General features: G+C 33.7%; 1 protein-coding gene across 1 annotated transcript; it reads right to left on the reverse strand.

Moving 5' to 3' along the window:
- Positions 1-9,507: 9,507 nt before the first annotated feature.
- LOC113329552 lies at positions 9,508-10,289 on the reverse strand. The gene is made up of 2 exons (XM_026576415.1): positions 10,052-10,289; positions 9,508-9,936 (listed from the first exon to the last, which is right to left on the reverse strand). The coding sequence occupies exons 1-2, from the start codon at positions 10,155-10,157 to the stop codon at positions 9,692-9,694; spliced, it is 351 nt and encodes a 116-aa protein (XP_026432200.1). The 5' UTR covers positions 10,158-10,289; the 3' UTR covers positions 9,508-9,691.
- Between the last annotated feature and the right edge of the window lie 11,783 nt (positions 10,290-22,072).

A 22,072-nucleotide genomic window follows, 5' to 3' on the forward strand; every position in this document is an offset into this window, starting at 1 on the left:
CCTTTTTTAATTTTTATTTTTTAAGTTGTGATTTATTATGATTGATTTTACAGACTGCCGCTGGATTAGATGCATAATTGCCAGGAACTGATCATGGGAAGAAGGTGAAGGTTCAGGGACAGGGACAGGGACCCATCATCACAAAGCTCACTGCATACATTAGATATACATATTTGGGTTAAAGATGAACCAAATGAAGATTAGTCGGTAATTAATATGCATCATTATTTTAGATAGCATCATCCATGCTGCTCTGCCCGAAGGAAACTCCGTTTAACTCCATTGAAGCAAATATTTGCCTCATTGTATCTCACTATCTCTATCTATGTTTATGTTGTTTTCGTTCCTCAACGTATTGTAATTGGTAAATTAAGATTCATTAAAATCTTCTCTAGTTCTCTTCATTCAAACACCAAAAGTGAATTGGATGTTAGGGATACATGGTACAGGCAAAAGTAACATCAAGTTGGTGATGAAAAATTTGAGGAACACCAAAAAAAATTGGACAGCTAGTTTTGGTTTTGGCTGGGGTGGAGGGTTTTCTCCCCATGCCTATATTAGCTCTGCCATGCCATTGTGTATACCCAAAGTCTACCTGGAAACTTACAATACGCATGAGCAGAAATCTCCCAACGTGACCTTAAATTACTTGAAAAACTAAAAAATGCTACCCTGTAATCCGAAGTACACCTGGAAACCTTGTATCGTGAGCTGAAATATCCCAATCAGACCTTAAATCATATACTTCATAAACTAAAAATGCTCAGTTATCCACAAAAATCAAAAACTTAACCATAAAAGTGTTGAGATATTCATTGATCTACAATTTGTTCTTTCAAAATTTGCCACATGAATAATATGGATAGAAATTAAATTCGTATATACAACTGATATACGAATGTATATTTGCCCTAATTATTTAAGCCTCCATGTTAGGGCTTTCTTTACCCTCATTCTTCACTTATACGTCAAAAGCCGCCAAAGTTTGTGAATGGTTCCTTTGGGTGAAGTTTGTACTCCCCAAAGTTTTTATGTGGCAGCTTCTCAAAATGCAATGCCAACCATTGACAGTTTGCTTAGAAGAGGTTGTCAGATTACAAATATGCAGTGTTCACTTTGTAACAAATTCCCCCGGAACAATCAATCACTTGCTTTTTTTACACTACAGATTCTCTCAAACGATCTGGGATTACTTTATAAGTGGATATAATGTCAAACGGCTTCAACTGGTAGCATGGAAATTTATAAAAGGGAAGAACAGAGGAAGGAAGGAAAATTCGACCCATTCTCATCTTTGCAATATGCTTGGAAATATGGGAGGCGAGGAATAAAAGAACATTGTCTAGCAAGACTCCCAAATCAGAATAAACAAAAAAAAAAAAGCACAAGCGCAATCCATATTTGAAAGTTGAAGCACTACCTAGTTTGATGTATTATAAGTGCATACATGAAATCTGCATTTTTGTGTATGCTGATGGGTTGGCATTGGAAGGTTCCGTCCATTCCTACACCATTCTTCTCGAGCTTATTATTGTAACCAGGATAATCAGTATAGTTTTGAAGCCTACTTCTTCGATCAAACATAGACTGGTTAATGTAATCAATGTAATATCTAGGAGTTATCTCCAAGTACTCTCTATTTAATTTTGCAATAATTTTGCAATCGCGCTTTGCTTGATTGGTGTGTGGTGAAACTTGCAAAGGCTTGTATCCTAAAATCGACTCAATTGCGCAATTTTTGTAGTGATCTAAAACTTGCAAAGGCTTGTAACTTAAATCGACTCATTTCGTAAAATTTCTACATGACCTAATATTATCTATTATATGTCTACTGATCAAAACACTGTCCAGGGATCCTAAAACTGCACCCAAAATTTAAATTTTATCAAATGTATCACCGTAACCCAAAGTCTACCTAGGAACCTACAATATGCTGTATCTCGAGCTGAAATTTCCCAATGTGACCTTGAATCTACTTCACAAACTTACAACACCCTGTGATCCAAAAATCAAGTGTATCCATAAGTTTGCCACTAATATTCATTGATCCACAATTTGTCTATCAAAATTTGCCACATGATAACCTTTATATTTTATCTTGTAATTCGAAATGTACCAACTAAAATTTGTCAGCGTAACCCAAGATACATCCATGAATCCAAAATCTACAAATTGTGCCAAGATTTTCCTCATTGTATCTCTAGCTATGTTTCTGTTTTCGTTCAACGTATTGTAATTGAAAATCAAATGTGAGTCGGTAACTCGCGAAGCTATGATTGTTAGGTAGGGATACATGGTAAAAGCAAAAGTTGGTGGTGACTAATAGTGTGCAAGAAGATGTTATGAATTATGATGGGTTCAATAGCCCCCACTGGCTCCAATACTATGTGAACCCATGGCTTTAAAAATTTGACGCACACAACAAACAAACAAAAAAATAATCTGAGGGTTTAGAGATCCAAGAGCTATTTTTGGTTTTGGCTGGGGTGGAGGGTTTTAGCCCAATGCCTATAATATCTCTGCTATTGTGTGTAACTTGTGTCTTACTAAAGTACACTTTGAAACAAATCTCCCAATGCAAACTTAAATCATCTACTTCATAAACTAAAAAATGCTCAGTGATCAGCATAAGCTGCATAACCATAAAAGTGTTGATATTCATTAATCTATAATTTTTCTTTCAAAATTCGCCACGTGAATAATACTACAATTTACAAGTGTAATCCGAAATATGGACATGGATCTACAAAATGTACAATGAAAATGGTCTAATATACAACTGATGTGACCAAAGTGTAATTACTTTACTCTGTATCCATTTGCCCTAACTATTTAAGCCTTGTTGGATAAACTAATTTGTAATCTAGATTAGTTTTGTTAAGTGTGAGTTAAGTTAGTAAATAATCTAGAGTTAGTTGGAGTTTAGTCTTGTAATGTGAAAACAGCAAAGACCAAATGAGTACGTCGGTTGTGATAAGAAATAAAAGAGATATCCAGAAACAACTAGGATAGTCTAATGTCAGTCAAAGTGTCAAACTAGTTTATCCAAAAGAAAAATCCAGAGAAGGTTAGAGAGTTCTAAGGTCGGTCTAACATATCCTATAAAAAGGCAATGATGTACTCAGTTGTAAGGTGAGCAAATCATCTAATAAAAAAGAGATTCACAGAGCTCAAACCTTGCTCCAAATATCAATATACTAGGAGCTCTATGTGAGCAACACTAAATCATGCTCATATATCTCCATGATCATCAAAAACATATCCAAAAACAAACAAGCCTCCGTGTACGTGGTTATGTTTGTTTAAGAATCATATGAAACTTAATGTGGTAAGTGGTAGAAAATATGATACGACAAGATACACTTTCGACATGAGATTTAACTTGTTGTATCATGTGGTGGCTAATGAGTATTGTTCCTCAATTTGGATATAAAGCTTACTTACAATAATTCAGTGCACAGATTAAACTTCCTTATGAATAAAATTTTCGTTGGGGAAATTGAACACAATCCTGTGAAATTTATGTTGGGAAAAAGTTGACTCCTGAGCCATTATCGTATCACCTAAGTTACGCAATACCGTTCAACCCCGACATTTGTGTCTAAATTAAGGTGACTGTTGGAGTAGTAAAGCTAAGACAAGAACTGAAATCAATACATATCGATCTTAAGTTAGTTCAACAGTCACGTACTTTTTTAATGGGAGCTTATATTTTTGCTTTATTTTCAAAGTCAAGTCATGCGGCAACCATGTTTTGTGCAGAACCAGGGGTCTTAGCCAAACAAGTACTAGAGCAGTACAACTGCTCCTGTAATTAGCCGGCTGGGCTGTGTTCTCCAAAGTCTAAAGGCCGGGAAAAACTCAAAGGTAGTGGCCCTAGTGGGATACTCGTTTAGAATCAAAGGATATTTTGGTAAATCACAACTTCTTTGATTGAAGTTGTGAGATTCTGTCCTAATTCTTTGTCACGAGGTATCTTGTAGTTTCACAAGAACTACAGACAAATGAGCAAGAGCAACAGTCAGAGATACAAGATTCGATTAGTAATCCTGGAGATCACATACACAACCAGCACTATGATTTTTTCCTCTCATCGTTTTAATTTCTGCCTATGGATTCTAAGAATTAAGCTTTGAGATTCTTTTAATTTGTATTAAATCTAATGCGATTGTAAACCAAAATCATGTTTCTGGCTCTTTAACAATTCACTATTGATTTGTTGAAGATGATGTTTTTTTTTTGGACAAGTTCTTTATTCAAATTGTAACTACAAAAGCTCATCATAATTGCAGCATACAAAGCTTAAATCCCTCATTCATGATGAACTTAAATGGTTCATATAAGTTTCAAGTTGTTTGTTTGTTCAAGAGTGTTCTCTTTCAGTTTGTTGAGATTGATTTATGTGTGATAGGTGTTGTTGACTGGTACATTATTAGTTAGGATTTTATATCTATGATGTTCCATAAATTGCTTTTTGGCTCGTTTCCAGTTTAATAATAATGCACACTTATAAAGGTATGAATGATTTGTCATTTGGAGTTTCGTAGTTTGTAAAACAAATGCGGCTCTTGAAGAGATGGTAGGTAATTGCTCGGTTAGGTGTTATTCCTAAACACCTGTCTAATAACAAGTTTAGCGCAGTGCAATTTGGTGTTAAGCTTGCTCTTAAGTAAAAAATCAATTGGATGAAAGTTTGAGAGATGTTGCTAAGATTGTAAGTTGGACTTGGAAGATGTTCGTTGGAACTTCGCTATAAGATCTTCTTTGTCCTTGAGAACCATGCCAAGTTTTATCCTCTCGTTTCAAGATATCTTCTTCAATGTAATAGAGAGTGTGTCTTCCTGACACATTATATAGTAGAACTAATTCGAATTAACAACCTAACCATTGATTTCATGTAGATCCAATACTCTGAAAGAAAACAATAATTCGAATTTAGTTGAGTGTCAATTCAATTCACACTCAACACTATGCATTATTTCTCTAGTCGCTTTGGAAGTCGCTTTGAAAACAATAATCCTAATAAGATAAGTTGGATGTTTTTATGAATTTTTGAATTAATCAACAAATGTGAGATACATTAGGTAGTCTTTGTAACATGTGATTCTTAAATTCCTGAATATGTTTGAGGCATCTTTCTGTTGATATGATTATTATTCAATTCCTTGATGGGAATGTTGTTGGCTAATCATACAGATGTGGTTTGCTACTAGCTTCTTACTAAAGATCATCGCAGAACTTCCAATCTACTAGACGTATTCGAAGCAGGAACAGACCAGGGATTCTCATCTTTTGATTCAATTGCAATGCTAATGTGCTCAGATACTTTGTCGTCATCAAAAACTTTGCATCTTGTTCTCACCTTCAAGATGAGAACAAGTCATGCAGACTTGTTCTTTTTGAGTACAGAATAAAAATGATTATGCAGACTTGTTCTTATTTTCTATTTGTCAAATGCAGACACCTTGAAAGAGGAATCTAAAAGGAACAAGTCATCGTTGCAAAACAGAAAGGCTACAAAGAATCAACTTTAGTAACTAGTGGTGAGTTGTATATCATTATAATTGTCTAAGAATCATATAAGACATTTTGAATGTGGTAGATGGTAGACATAGGATCACATAAGATGCACAATTTGACATGAAAACTGAGTTGTTGTAAAATGTGGTAGCTAATGAGTGCTGTGCCGCAGTCAGCCTAACAATACGTAGTTGATCATTAGTTTTGTTTCAATATATATACATATGAGAGAGAGTGGTGACCCTCTCAGCTTACAAGTTTAGCATGTAGCTGTCACCACTCTGGAAGATTATTGTAAGTTGAATGTAGGGCTGTAGCTGATTTGGAAATTCATCATTGTTCTGTCAAGGAAGGATCCATAAAATGTTTTAATTTTTCTTAGAAAAAATATCTGAAGTAATCATTTAATAAGTGAAATATAGATTACGTACTCTGTTAAATCCTCATGGTGCTGGAAAATTATTATTAGGGGTAGAATAAATTGTCAATGCTGGTTTGAGGTGTTGTGTAGGCAATGATAAAGATATTAACTTCCAGAATGATGCCTGTGTATCTAGATTACCACTTAAATGTTTAGTTGATGGAGATATTACCCCAATCCAGCATCTTAAAGTCAAAGATCTTATAGATCCTTGAGAGCATTTCCGGTTTTGTTAGGTGCATACCGCGAAAGTTAGGCTGGAGAACAAAATTTATGATGTTACCATCAAATCAGCGTACAATCATCTTTGTAAAGGCAACTTTGATAATGCTGCAGATCCAGAAAAATGGGAGAGGCTTTGGCATTTTTAAATTCTCATATTAAACAATTTCTATTGTTTTTATCCCATAAAAAGGTGTGGTTAAAGAAAATATTAAGAAAGAGAAGTTTAGATATCCCTGATTCTTGACCACTGTGTCACCAATGTGCAAAATCATTGGATCACCTCTACTTAGAGTGATCCGTGGTTTGTCAATTTCGGGGTAAGGTTACTATAGAATGGGGGATTACTATCTGTTTCACCCAACTTAGTTTGGACTGGCTTCTTACTGCAACATGCCGTTTATTTTATGGTTCATTTATATCTCCAGGAACCAAGTTATATTCCATCAGCAGCAGTTTCACATTGAGCCAGTTATGCATCACTGAGTTCCGATGAGGATGATTATGAGTAAATGTAGTGTGAAGGTTAGTGATAATATGATAATAATGTTTTTTGTACGTTGGTGATTAAAATAATAATATGATAAAAATGTGGTGTGAACCTATGTATTTTGAAGGTTAGTGATAATATGGTAACAATGCTTTTTGTAGGGTGATGACTAAAATGATAGTATGATAACAATGTGGTGTGAACCTATATATTTTGAATCACTCATTATAAATGAACAATCTAATTTTACTCTTATTATATGTTTACAATGATCATATGATAAACATGTGGTTATTTAGAGGTGCTTACGGCCAGGTTATACGCTGACACGACCTAGCCGTAATGACCCAAGTGAGCTTTTCGTAAAATTACGGCTGAAACACCAAACGGTGGACACGTTTACGGCTAGGAATCCTACCCGTATTTATGGTTACTGTCAGTATTACGGCTGAAACACCAAACCGTGAACAAGTTTACGGCTAGGAATCCTACCCGTATTTCTGGGTACTGACAGAATTACGGCTGGTAATTCTAGCCGTACATCCAATTTACGGCTGGTAATCCTGGCCGTAACTCTCCCTGAAATTTCAGTATAAGATTTTACTCCGTGATGGCTGAAACACCTAACCGTTAATCCCATTTCGGCTAGGAATCCTAGCCGTAACTCTCCCCGCATTGTCAGTATCAAATTTCATTTCGTTATACTTAAACAAGAATCTGATAAATTAATAATCAAAACACTAGTATCCATTCATTCAAGGTAAATTAATACTCCTTTACTTAAAACAAACGAAATCGCCCAAATTCATAACCTAAAACATGCTAAAAGTAAGTCTGCATAATGAAAAGATGGAATGACTTAAACAAGTACATAAAACAATCATCCACTATGACCAACAATCTTGGGAACATCCTCGGAAGATGATGAAGAACTGTGGAAAGTTAGGGAACCACTCATCCAATCATCCTCGTCGTTAGTATAGAGATCATCTTTCGCTGGATTATGTAACTCCTGAAGCTTGACAAGCAGTGTTTTTTGTTGGTCGCAATCCAAATATAAAACCTCCAAAATCTTACGGATCAGTCCTGGCAATCCACTTAGCTCGCTTGACCTATTTCCACATCATTCAATTAATAGTGGTACATAATTTGAGAAACGTATACAAAAAAAAGAATCATATACTTAGCCTACGTACCATCATCGTAGCAATATCACACATTGGTACCTGAAGTTCTTTCTGCTTTCCAGGGTTCCTAAAAATGGTGAAAACCATATCAGAAGATAAAACCAATTTACTCAGAGTTATACACTTACGGTTAGGAACCAACAGGCGACCCATCCGTATAACACAATATTGGCTGGGAAATGTGAGACTTCCTAACCGTAAACACAGTCTCGGCTACGAAACATGCAGACGACCCATCCGTTTGATCTAATTGCGTCCAGTAAGTGTGACACCACCTAACCGTAAAAATAGTATCGGCTAGGAAATATAAATAACGGTTACGAAATTTCGGTAACGGTTAGGAAGTTCTCAGCCGAAACAATCATCACCAAATTTTTTGTGCAAACACAGGACGACTTACGGTTGGGAAAGTCCCATCCGTAAGGATATTTCACGGTTGGGATCTCGAATTTTCCTAACCGCATGAGACATTAACGGCCGGGAGTTCTTGGTGTCCCAACCGTTAGGTATACACTACGGCCAGGACGATATGATATCCTAGCCGTAAACCCTTCAGAAAACCATTTTTGAAAACCCTAAAACCATCAATTGAACCTATTTTTTCAATGTAATGGTAAAATAACTGGTGGGTTTTTCGATTCTTACCTAGTAGGAGTCATTTGTGAACGATTCGCAGGTGTTTGAACAGATTGGTTCACCACATCTCCATTAAAAATAACATCAATAACTTGACCTGTTTCAGAATTAGGATTCAATCGGTCGAATCTTGTCACTCTTGATCTTGCTGCCATCTTGAGAATCAAGAAGAAGAAATCGAATCATGTTGAGCCGCTTCAAAAATCAAAGGAGAAAAGAGGGAGATATTATTAGATTTTGGAGAACGTTTTAGGATTAGGTTTTGTATTAGGATTAGGTTTTGATTATATAAGATTTGATTTTAAATTAATTTATTAGGGAGGGGTAAATCTGACTTTTCAATCACTTAAGATCTCCCCCTATCCATATTTTTCATATTTTGGCTACCCAAAACACATTAAGCCCCAAATTCCTATTGGGGTCAAGCCCCAGTAACAGGATTCTTTAATAAACCCCTTAACTAGTTGGATCATCATCAGCCGTGTACTGTTGTACATATCAGAAGACAAGAAATAAATAAACGAAAATCTGGGATTTGATTGGGATGGAGTTTATAAAAATATGAATGGAATTCTAAAACAACAATCGATCGTTAGATTTTGATGGTTCATAATTGGACCATCAATTCTGGTCCACACCCTTACCATTTTTTGGCCAACAAACCACGTGGGTTTGGCACAATTCTGGGAGATTAGATAAAGACTGGCAGATTAGATAAAGACTCTTGTGGTTTTGGTTTGCTCTCTCTCCAATCCACAGTAAATAGACACTCGTGGTGGCTTTAATATTCCCCGTCCACTCTACCTAAACCTAACGTTAAAAACAAGGCCCTCTTTACTCTTTACCCATCATATTGGGTACAAAAGAATTAAGGGAATCGTGCAGCTGGTTTCTGCTGCAAGAGAAGTAAGTGATCAGAAGTAAAGGCTTCATATTGAAAGAAAAGGGCATCTACACTTCTCCTAGAGTGGTTCTATGCTGATTAGTAACGAGAATTTGTTTGCCGGAGAGTTCATTGTTCCACACCAAAATAAATGGGTACATAAGACTTAAAGCAGGATGCTCTTATTATCTCGATTTATTTTAAGACACCAAAGGAAAATGAAACAAATACTCCAAACTAAACACACTGGAGTAATTTCATTATTACTCTTTAATTAACAAGACGGTAGATACAACCACCTATGGATTGGGATCTTTGTTAACTCTTCCGGTTTACCCTTTAACCTGAATCTCAAACTTTTTGTCGCCGATCTCAATCTCAACATTAGCTCCAGTTTGGATAAGCTCAACATCAACCTCCTTCCCAGCATACTCAACGTCAACCTCATCTCCATCTTTGGTTAGCTCAGCCTCAACTTCATTCCCTGCATGCTCAATGTCATACTCAATTCCTCCATTACCAAGATATTTTTTCTTGATCGACGATCCACCACTTCTCTTCTTTAATCCTTGCTCCTCTGACACCAATAACAACGTATAACAGTAAATATATAATTTTGAGTGATTAAAGGTGCATGTAAAATGTAGTAGTCAAGCATAAACTAAAATTAATTCGATTGCACAAAAACTTACGTGTTTTTTGAGGCATGTCCTCAATAGCTAAGACCTCAGAAGAGATGAGAAGAACAACAGCAAAAAGAAGTCCCAGCAAAACGAGTTTCCTGCCATTCGCACCCATTTGAAAGTTTCTTCGTACTAATGCAAATGCACTGATATTGAAAGGACACTGCGAAATACTAATCAACAAGAAAAGAGTGAGGAAAGTAGTGTGACTTGAGGCTCAATTTATAGAGCAAAGAAGAAAATTCACCTTCAAGCTGCAATGATTTTATTGTTTGTCCCATTCAGAATTTAAACCAAGTCTTGGTTCATGATAGATAGAACATGCACGTCATAGGCTTAAACACCCACTTGGTAACCACACGTTAGTCAAAATTAGCTTCCCTTTAACTCCAATTTCATTTAAGCAAATTTCTTTCCTCAAGTATTTTTAAGTTAAGCATATATCTTAAGGGAACTCACTGACTAACTCCTCGCCTTTTCTTTAAGGTCATTTTCCATGCATTTTAAGTTAACTATATTGTCTAGTTCGAATTATACGAATTGACGAATAATTCGTCCAAAAAGTCGTCCAGCTGTCTTTTGTTTTTGCATGATTGCGCTCATTAACTACTGGGCCCCACGTTTTTTAAACCTACTGTGAAAGTCCATCGCCGTTTCCTATTTGATTAAGAACAGTTTTTTTTGGGACCATGATTTCTTTTGGTACCATGATTTGATTAGGCTAAAGTTACAAAATGATTAAGTTACCCTTTAACTAAATAAATAATTACCTTTTTCATTTATTTGTTATTATTATTATTTTTATTATGAAAATACACTCGTGAGGGCCTTTATTAACAAATAAATGGAGTATTTGTTTTCCATTTAATGTTTTTTTTTTTTAATTTTTAACTTTTAACTTTTTTTTTGTTTGTATTTTTTCTATTTGGTTCGCTAGGAGAAAAAGACCAAATCTAGTCGAACTAAGGTTCGGCTAGGAGAAATAAATAAAACATAGACGAATTACATGAAAAGAAAAGTTTGGCTAGGGGGAAAAAATGCAAGCTGACCGATCTATACATACGGGTTTACAAAGAAGAGTTATGCTAAGGAGAAATCTTTTGCAAACTAAACAAACTCTGCATTTGGTGTTCTATAAAAAAAATTCAGCTACAACCAAGAAATTTCGTTCTAGCGGAAGTGTTCTTTGTGTTCTCGGTTTTAGAAAGTTCGGTTACCAAATTAGGGTTTTTTTAAACTTTTATTAAGCGAACTTGCTACTGTAACTTCCATTTTCACCTTATTTTGATGATTAATACTCATTGTTTCAATCAAAAGTAATGGGTTTGTGGGTTAATACTTGCGAGTTTGGGTATTGTTAGAGTCAGGGCCTTACCGAATTAAAAAAATAAAATAAATAAATAATAACTACTAAATAATAGAAAGGGTAATTTAGGTATTAAAAGAATTGGGTACGGGGTGTTTCAGTTTACTTCCAAATGTCCTACTAAAAAAACAAACCATGGTCCCAAAAAATCGTTCTTCATTAAAGGTGTTTTAATCTGTTAAACCAGAGGGGTTTGATCCCTTGACATCAATCTTCACCGTATCCATATGATATTCAAAACAAGAAACAAAAGGAGGATTTAAAATCCTTGCTCTTCTACCAGAATCCATTAGTTTCATAACTTTCTCTCATAATGTCTTCAATGACGTTAAGGTGTTCTCGTGAGGCAGTACATCATTTATATACTTTCCAAAATTCACAAGCTTTCTATAAGATGAAGCTGTTTGAGTGTATCCATAGACATTTTTATCTATCTTGATAGTCGTAGCATAAAAGCCCATGCCTGTTTGTAAAGTAGATTAGTTTCACATTGATATTAGTACTGAACTCTTTACTCCACATCAAATTCTTCCTTTTATTCTTCTTTAAAACCCATACATCCAGCGTGAAAATAACATGCACATAAAAAACAGACAATTCACCGATACGACATGGTAAACGAGGTAATGATGGAAGTTGTCGCAACTTTTCATCAGCCAAATCAAAGGTAACAATGGACTAGTAACAGAAGGACATGAGTTAAAGTAACAATATCTTTCGGAATACGAAAACTAGGGCACCTCGTCGAACCCATTTACAAGACTGATAATATACATAGATTCACAAACAAATTGAAGTTTGAAAATTCCAAGATTATGTGCTAATAACAAACCTTCTTTAATGGTCCATAATACTGCCATGTTGCCGCCATTGTGGAAAATGTTTTTTGCAAAGGCTGTAATGAAGTTACCATTATCTGATCGAAGTATTCTACCTGTAAATTAATGCAAGAAGATTAGAAGTGGCTGCTCCGTCAGTACTCAATTTAACATAACCTATAGGGGGAAAAACCATCCAACATATTTAACAATTTAGTAGCTTCACTACAGACTAAATCAGTATTAAACTGCTGTTGCTGATGGAATAAAACTCAGTAGTAGCCAGTCCAAATTCAGATGGGTAGAAGAGATGGTAAACCCCCATTCTGTAATGACCTTATCCCGAAGCTGACAAACTAAAGAACATTCTAAGATTCAGGGATATCTGAATATATGCTCCTTAATACTATTTTTCTAATCAACACCTTTCTATGGGATAAAAAGCCATAGAAAAAGTTTGATATGAGAAGGGCATTTAAGATGCCAAAGCTACCTCCATTTTGCTGAATCTGCAGCATAATAATTATTGTCTTTACAGAGAACATTATAAGCTGATTTGATAATAATATCATCAATTTCCCTCTGGACAAACCTGTTTATCAGGATAACCACCTACACAACTACTAATACGGATAGCTTTGATAGTAAGATAGTAGTGGTGGAGCAAGTTTGCTCTCTGTAAAACTCTTGTTATTATTATTCTTGTTCTTGGTCCCACATTACAATTGACATATGATTGCCTTTTTATAGGCTACAGACCCCTTGGCTTCCTAGTATACTTCCCTTGGACTCCAAGTATACATCTGTTTGCACTCCAAGTATTACTTGGTAAACTGAACTACCTAGTTCACACTTTAGTTTTCTCTAGACTTTTCTCTCTGACTAGTAAACTAGTTCACACTATTATGACTAACCTAGTTCTAGTTTTCTCTCTGACTATTCTAGAGAATACTGTGCTTAGCTTATGCAATTACAAATTATGTTAAACCAGCAATATGTAACTCACCACACATTTGAAATTCTTCATGCCATGGCTTGGTAGGTTCTTAACATCTGTTTCATTTTACCTTCCTATTTATGCTTCTTCAACGTGACCTGAATCCGATGAAATCAGTACACTAGAAACATTATTAACTTATTTTAGAGAAAAGTGAGGAGAGTAAAAGGGAACAAGTAAACTAATTAAACGTACCTGAGGCAGAAGAGAGGACTGTCGGCGAAGAATATACAGCTGATAAAGATACTGAATAGATTTGCATCATCTACTTCAAAAAAAAGTGACGGTGCAATCTGGTCGCTTGTTCCGCCTCACCGAATCTTTTCAGCCACTTCGGTATCACCATTATTTCTATTAGGATAAAATTAAATTAAATTAAAAAAAATAAAAAATCATGTCGATCGATCAATAAAAAGAAAGGAAAAAAAATGAAGAATTAATCACTTACGTTTGAGAGGAGAAATCATTATGCTCAGCGAATTGTTGTTCATGTGGTTGATTATCGGCACCAGATTCCATGATCTGTTGAGACGGCGGGCGCATAACAAATGAAGACAGGGAGAGGTGGAGGAGAGGCAGGATGAAACTAAAAATTAGGGTAAGGTGCCCTAACCATTAAAGTTCTTCGTGGATGAGGGATTTAATCTTTGTATGTTCCAATAAATTCAAAGAAAAATTTACTGTTGCAATTATGATGCGCTTTTGTAGTTACACAATTTGAAGAACCTGTCAAAAAAAAATAGTAAAAGAAACATCATTTTGAACAAATCAATAATGAATTTTTAAAGAGCTGCACCTGGATCTTGTCCTTATTTTCGTAGAGTACAATGTTCACAACACATTTGACCACTTGTTGTGATACCACTACATGCACCTGGTGGATATCACCAATAAATGTGCAATATTAATAAAATTGCAATGAACCGATAACAGGCACACAAATAAAATCTGATTAAGAATAAACACCGAAACATTCCAAATCTATATCTTCAAACATCGGGTAAACATATTACAGTATGGATATGAAAATACTATACATTTAGTGTATACAACTTCTGCTTGATTTCAATCTGCAGGATTTAAGAAAGAAAGGAATGTGACACGGGCACACTATGTCCTCAACTGAACTAATCCCAACAACGTTTTCCTACTGGTATACAAAATGCCATTCCAAGAAATAATATAAAACACATTCAGTGTGGCAGCAAAATCAGCACATGTTCTGCAATTTTAATTGAGAAAATTCAAAGATACGAAATGTAGGTGAATAATAAAACTCATACATCGTAGAGATCGAGTTCAATACCTTAATTTGGAAAACTTGATGAGAAGGAAGCCATGTCAGGTGCTGGTTCAGTGTCTGATACACCATGTAAATGATTGTATCTGATGTAAACTACATATCTATACAGATCCTCCTTCACCTAGTAATAAAAATCCCTGGATAAGTTGATCAGAATTGAATGCAAGAATAACTGATTTCAAATCTGAGCTAATTATCACATACCTCAAGTGCTTACTGATAGGGATATCCATTGTAAGGTATAAATTACAGCCAACAAAAACGAAAATCATAACAATATCAGAACCACCTTGCACAGCACCCAACAAAACCAATTTGTGTAAGCAAATGAATCATTACCAAAGAAACCTTTATAAGGTATGCACCTAAACAACCGGCTGTACTGGAGAAATTATCTCCAGTGGTTGCCCGCAAAAGAAAGAATCTGTTCCCATGGAATACCATTGATGATTCAAAGATATTCATGGTTCCATTAGCGAAGTAATCAGTTTGCAAGGAATCAGAGGAAGCTGATTCATCTTCCCAAACAAAAATGACATCATTATAAACTTTAGAGAAGTATATTCCCTTGCAACACATCAAGAAGTCAGTACCTAATCAGAAATTGTACTGAACTGATCCAAAGGCTTCGAAACATTCAATTTAAGAGCTAAAGAATGGAACTTACTGTTATATCAAGGCAACAAACTAACCTGTGCCATTTATATCTAAAATGTGTAAGCATTACGTTGCACTCTCTAGCCTATTACATACAAAAGAAAATCATACATCATGACTATATATATATATATATAACTGGAGTGTGCTAGGAGGTCACCAATATTTGCAGCTCTATCTGGTACCTCATGAGAGACAACATCCTGAATAATCTCTCTTTTCTTCCTTTATGGTATTCATGGTCAGAGATATTCCCACAAATATTATGAGGGAGTAAATCTATGTTGTTGTTATTAATGATGAACCGTCTGCCATTTTTTTAGTGGTAGCACTTGATATTATAACTCCACACTCAAGTTAGTATTTTCTTTCCAAAAATGTAACGATGATGTCACTGCAAACTGTAATTGAGTTGGTGACTGAGACGGAGAATCTTCTCCTGATACCAGCTTGAGTAGTGTACTTTCGCAATCTTGAGCGTTCATGTCTTTTGGATGAAATTGATGCTGAAACGGTATTCTATAACAACTGTCAAAGATTCTTACTAACGTTTTCCCTAATGTTATTTCTATAATCACCATGATCAAACTTGTGTATAGGATCATTGGTTTTCCCTTTCACAATTGCACCCTTTCACTGTGTTTTTCTTTGCCAACCCAAAAAAAAATTATCCAAGGTTATTCACCAAATATATAACAAAACTAAAAACCACCCAAATATTAAACTTACCAATCTGACAATAGTTTTCTTTAGGGTTTATATTTTTCTCTTGGGCAACACAAACTCTTCCAAATTTAAAAAAGATATTTCATTTTCTAAAGTTGGATAAATAGTTTTTCTTGCTTCATCTCGTTTCTTGTCTCTTATGTATTTTCACTTATTCCCATGAACGCACGATCAGATGAAGTTGAGGAGAAATGGCAGAGACAAAAGTCACAAAACAATGAGGGGAATGGAGAGACAGTGATACGGGGAGGTGAATTCTCTATATAAAAATAGAATTTTTTCGAGCGACGTGGTTAACCGGAACTTCTGGTTGATTCTGGCCCCACCATTTTTATTTTTATGGTAGAAAATTCTGGAAAAGAAAATCCAAGAAGATATATTTTTCCCCACAAAAAATTTTATATACAATCACATTCCACGAAAATTATTTCCGAAAACAGCTAAATCTTGAAAAAGCCTTATAAAATTACCAAAAATATATTGAAAATTAATCATAATATATTATATTTTAATCTAACATAGAATTTCACAAACAAATTAAAATAAAAGAAATATGCATTGTTAATCATGATTTCATCACAAAATAAATCAATCATACAAAAAAAATAATTCAATGTCCATTGTTCAATTACATTTATTCCAATGAACCTAATTTTAATTATAGTTCCAAACTACTAATAATTAAATAAATTCTAATTCTAATTGCAATTTACAATTACAACTCCAAATGAAATTACAAAAACGATTCAACAATGAAGCTAAATCATGCTTGAACCAAATATGAGTCAATAGCCCAAATTAAAAATAAAAATGTTTAGAGTCGTGGATACATACCAATAATTCGAATTTGCCTCTCCTTTGCTAGAACATTTAATTATTGGTCCTTTAGAATATTAAAGATATAAAATAATTAATAGAAAATCGTGATGATCAATACATGATATCAAACAAAAAGTTTAAAATAGAAAAACAAAAGCTTTAGTAGAAAAATGCAATAATAATAATGATTTTAAAATTAATTTTATTCATTCCGTAAAAATAAACCAAAAAAAGATTCTGTTATGAGATGTAGAATATGCCAAATATCTTTTAGACACAAAAATTGCAACAAGTACATGCAAGTATCCAAAAATAATGGCTATCCGAAGTATAAACTACAAAAAACAATTGCACACAAGTGCGGAAATCATATCTCTTTTCTTCCGAATATCCTGATTTTATTATTATATTTTTTAATATTGCTTATTCAGAAAAATATTAAATTAAATGCACTAATAAAGATACTTTCAATTACGATTGGCAAATAAATATACTTCAATAGGTAAATTTGTGATTTTCTTTGCTTGAAGTTTCCAAAAATATTACAATAGATGGATATAATTGGGAAAAATGTAGATATTGCTTAATATTATGTTCAAAATAAAAAGGAAATTCCAGATAATCTTAGATATTAATTAACATTATATCAAAAATAAAATCATTTTATTTTTGGGTTTGGTGTCTCTATATAAAGCATTCAAACAAACCCAAACTCCATTTTTAGTCAAAATCCTTTTATTTCCGCATTGCTTTTTAAGATTTTGATGTTATTTCTTTTCTTTTTCCTACGATTAGGATTTTTTGTGATATTTGTCGTTTTGTTTTGCAGGTATCCTCGATCATGCACCTGTTGTAGTTGTTCCAAAAGAAGCAACATCAAGGTATACCCCTATTAATTCTTGCAAATATTTTTGCGATATCAAACCAAACAACGTATGTTTTGGGCGTAAAACATATTTTGCAACTCTTGCCATTGTTTATTTAAGGTTTTTACTTCTTCACCTGTTGCTAAATCATCAGGAAATTAAGGTTTTTTTATCAATCTTATTATCGATAGGGTACATATGATTGTTCTTTGTTTATTTTTCCTTTTTATGTAATTACAGGTAACTAAATAGATCTTGATTGATGTAAGAAAGATAGAAGGATCTAGCAGTGAAGAAGACTCGTCTATTATGGTTGCAAAATTTAGTTTGCCCATTTATAGTTATATATCTAGCATATACATTATCTTCGTGCGATAATGGCTGGTATTATGTACATACGTGCATATTCTTCTCATGTATTATTTTGTTATGTTGTAATGATTTTGCGGTAATAAAAATATGCAGTGATTCTTTCTTTTTTGCAATTCTTGATGATATTTTCAGTGTGTGGAGGACCAATGGTATAAATTTAAGTTGGATTCCATCTGGTGCTAAGTTTTTGTATGTTAACCGGATCATCTATGGCTATGGCAGTTATTCGGGCTGTTTTTCCTTTCCATGGTATATGCTTAATTAGTTGTTTGTTCAATGTTTTGTATCATCGATGTTTGTTGGAAATTTAATTAATTATGAAAAAAATGGAACTACAGTATTGGTTAAGTTTGCAGAGGGGCATGTATTTGTGTTCGTAGAGTGCCGCATTTGCATACTCGTGATTGACTTTTGGAGGGAGGCAGTGTGCGTGGTCTTTTTGTTCTTCCCTTCCACTAATAAGAAAATCCATCATTTTCTTTTGAAAATAAGAATTATAGCTGTATTTTTTTTCTTTACATATAGTTAGATTGAAAAACAAAAAGACAACTCATATAATTATACCCAAAAAAAAAAAAAACTAAAGATAAAGCTAACTTGCAAGACAAGGTATATCAAGAGCAACAAAAACTTGAGATGCCACAGCCAAATACAAAAACAAAATGCAAGTCCACAAATTAACACTAGACATGAGAAAAAGATTCACATTAAATTTGCCTAATGTTAGTCTCCTTGTGATTTTCTGCAAGATTATTAGAAATATCTTGCCCCTCTTCCTTTGAAGAGGGAACCATTCTCATTGCAGGGAGAGATTCTATCAGGCCTGCAACAGAAACCTTATTAGAATATTTTATAGTTTTTGACGTACTAAGTGCCATTACACTTTCAATTGGTATTAAAAGAAAATACAAAATTTATATTGATCATTAAAAGAAAATACCTGATTTGTGGATGTCACACATGAGTCAAGAAATCTTCTTTCGAGGGTTTACAAAAGGGTTTGTTAATCATGTACAGATAAAAATAAAACAACATCATTAGAAGTAAAAATCACCAGAAAATAAAATTTGCAGAGAGAAAAAAAATACAAAACAGACGGCCCCACAAATTAGGAAAGCTATTTCGTCAACTTTATCAGGAAAAAGGAAATTTAGGCAAGTTGCATTTTTGAGTAAGATAGAATCCGATAAGTATAGATTTTTGGACGTCTAGAAGATACTCAAAATTGGAAAAAATAGTCCAATTAATAGATATAACTATCCAAAAATAACTATCCATCTTGTGACCATGCTACCAACCAAAAGCTCTGTATGAGTTCCTTCCTTTATTTCAATAAATAACTTATTAATGGATGAAAAAAAGAAGTTATGGAAATAAAATATTACATAAATTAGCTAAACACTGATTTTTATAGCCTGAACTTGCCAAATGTAATCCAAAGTACACAATATGGGGAAAAAACAGCTAGCCAAAAATAAAAAAATCTGAAATATATTTAGATATTGATTAGTATTTTTTTCAAAACAAAATCTTTTTATTTATGGGGAGTGTCTTTATACAAATTATAGAGCGTAAGCCAAGCAGCATCTTCAAAGCCGCTTCTTACATAATATAAATAAAACTAATTTATATAAAGAATCTGGTAATTTGCAAGTATTCTTGAAACTTTGGCGCTGCAAATGTCATTCTAATGGGATTCCTAATATATTTTCTCGCATGGTACTCTTTTAGTTTTGTGCCAGTTCTCGCTTTACTTTTTTTTGTATTTTCTTTTACGGTTTTGTCATCTGATTTTTATTTTTGAAGCAATTTTTTTGTCATCTGATGTTTGTTACTATTTTTTTAGCAGGTATCCCTAAAAAATGTAATCGATTTCTTCTTCTTTTTTCTCTCCAGCTGGTATTGCTTCTTTTTTGCCCGCTGCTGCTATCGGTTATGTAATCTATTAGAAATATCTTGATTTCTGTTGATTTTTAAGCTTTTTGGTTTTTCTCATTCCACTGTACGTTTATTTTTTTGAAATCTAATGCAAATCAATTTAAGAATTTGGCGTTGTTTTGTAGAATGCAAAAGAAGAAATCTTTGCTTCGCTGGTGGCATGGACAGAAGCGAGCAAGTAGCGTGTAGTTGGTGATAGCAGTCTGTGAAGGAGAGATGGTGATAAAAATAATATTAGGTGGTAGCAGACCAACAGGCTACAAATGATGTAGGATGTCTAACAACTGGTGGTGCGTAAGAACATGTGATTTTATCAACGATCCGTAAATATTTTGACTTTTTCTAGGGGGTTTATTCGTGACTATTATGCGAGATTTGCATCGGTAAAAACTGCACTCGACAAGTTGAAAGAGTATTAGTTGTGCGGATGATCCATTTGTTATATGTTATTGAGGTATGTAAAACAAAAAGAAAAAAAAAGTCTTTGTGAATTTTATAATGATCGCTGAATATGAGTTTTGATTAGTTTCTTCGCTGGACAAGGTTGAGATTATCAATCAACTACTAAACGATAGTCCATAGGAGTCTTTAAGGTAAAGTTGTGTAGCAGAATACGGTGTCTTGGTGTGTGTAATTGTATAATCTGAATTTACTTTATTTCAGAAATGTGGCGGTTCTCAAATAAAGCAAGGATACGAGGTATAGATTGGATTTATTCAGAGAAAATCTGCGAGATATTCAGAGAAAATCTGCGATGAAAATAACTATCCGCCATACATTGGCATTTCAAATACATCTATGGAACCATCAAAATCAAAAATCACCACCATCAGAAAGAATGATGTACAAGATGGATATACCAAAACTATTGTCCATAAACACATTTGTGAAAATACCGGGTTTACAGACCGTATTATTCTTCAAGCAGTGACCTATAGGAATGAGAATCATGAATAGAAGGTTAAAGTGATTTAGGTACTTAATTAGAGATTTTCTTTTGTTTTTTCTTAGGAATGAGTTTTGCTTTTATTTTTATTTGGAATAGATTTTCTTAAATGAGATTTTTAGAAATCACAAACAATTCAAACTTTGTTATGGTTTCCCTTTTTGTAAATGTTATAGTGCTTATAGTTTTGCTCTTATGCTACCATTTTCAGAACATAGAATAAATTATTTTACTCGAAACGTTATTGTGAAGTAGTTTTTCGTGTAATAGAAGATATTTTTTGTTATTTATGGACTGAATTGAACCTTAAGTTATTAGTTTTGTCCAGAATATTTACAAACTGATCGTAGGGTAATCAATCTTCCCATCATCCTTTACATGATGCGGGATAATTACCGTATAATTTAGGTCTTTACCGTCGTAAATTTCAAGTAGTAAATTAATATCAATAGCTATATTCTAGATTAGGGTAAAATAAACCACGTGTAAAACGAAATCTTTCTTACCCTAAATAAACCACGTCTGTTTAGAAACTCTAAATAAACAGGAAAGATATCTTTTTCGTGTAACCAAGATATCTTTAGAGTTTAACCAAAATTTAGATAAAATATGGAAACAAAATATGGAGAAAAAAAAATTAAACCCGAATTGTCCTCTGTATATAAAAACCACGTGTAAGCGATCTTTAGCCCAAAAAAAAAAATAATACGATAAAGATAGAAGAGCTTCGTAATATATATACAAGTACGAGTATCACTACCTACACGCGGTAATCAAAGAGAACAACAAAAAATGACAGAAAATAACAAATTCATAAAAAGAAGAACAAAGAATACTTGCGGAATAGTATGAAAAGGCAAGGTATACTTATCTCTACCTTGAAGAGCTTCACATCGACAAAAAAAAAAGAAGAGACATACAAAGACAACAAAGAAACCATAGGCAAAAGGGGTGTGAATCTTCGATTTGATACGAATGGTATGCTTTTATTCAATTAACCAAAAGAAGTTTAATCCCGACTAAATAGTTTAAATTTACCTTGCTTGCTATTTTCAATCAATTTTTTGTTATTTGCAGAGCTAAAAATAAAATAATTTTTTTTTACTATCAACAATTTTGAATTGTGCTTTAAAGTTTGTTTTTGTTTAACAATAGATTATAATAAAGATAACTCTGATCAGAACTTATGTAATTTTGTTTATTTTATTTTCTTGCACAATTT

This window comes from Papaver somniferum, unplaced genomic scaffold (genome assembly GCF_003573695.1).
Source record: "Papaver somniferum cultivar HN1 unplaced genomic scaffold, ASM357369v1 unplaced-scaffold_117, whole genome shotgun sequence".
Classification (NCBI taxonomy): domain Eukaryota; kingdom Viridiplantae; phylum Streptophyta; class Magnoliopsida; order Ranunculales; family Papaveraceae; genus Papaver; species Papaver somniferum.

Coding starts and splice junctions, on each gene's coding strand:
- LOC113329552 (XM_026576415.1), bottom strand. CDS start 10,157: ATGGGTGCGAATGGCAGGAAACTCGTTTTGCTGGGACTTCTTTTTGCT. Junction 9,937..10,051: donor GGACATGCCTCAAAAAACAC/GTAAGTTTTTGT, acceptor TATTGGTGTCAG/AGGAGCAAGGATTAAAGAAG.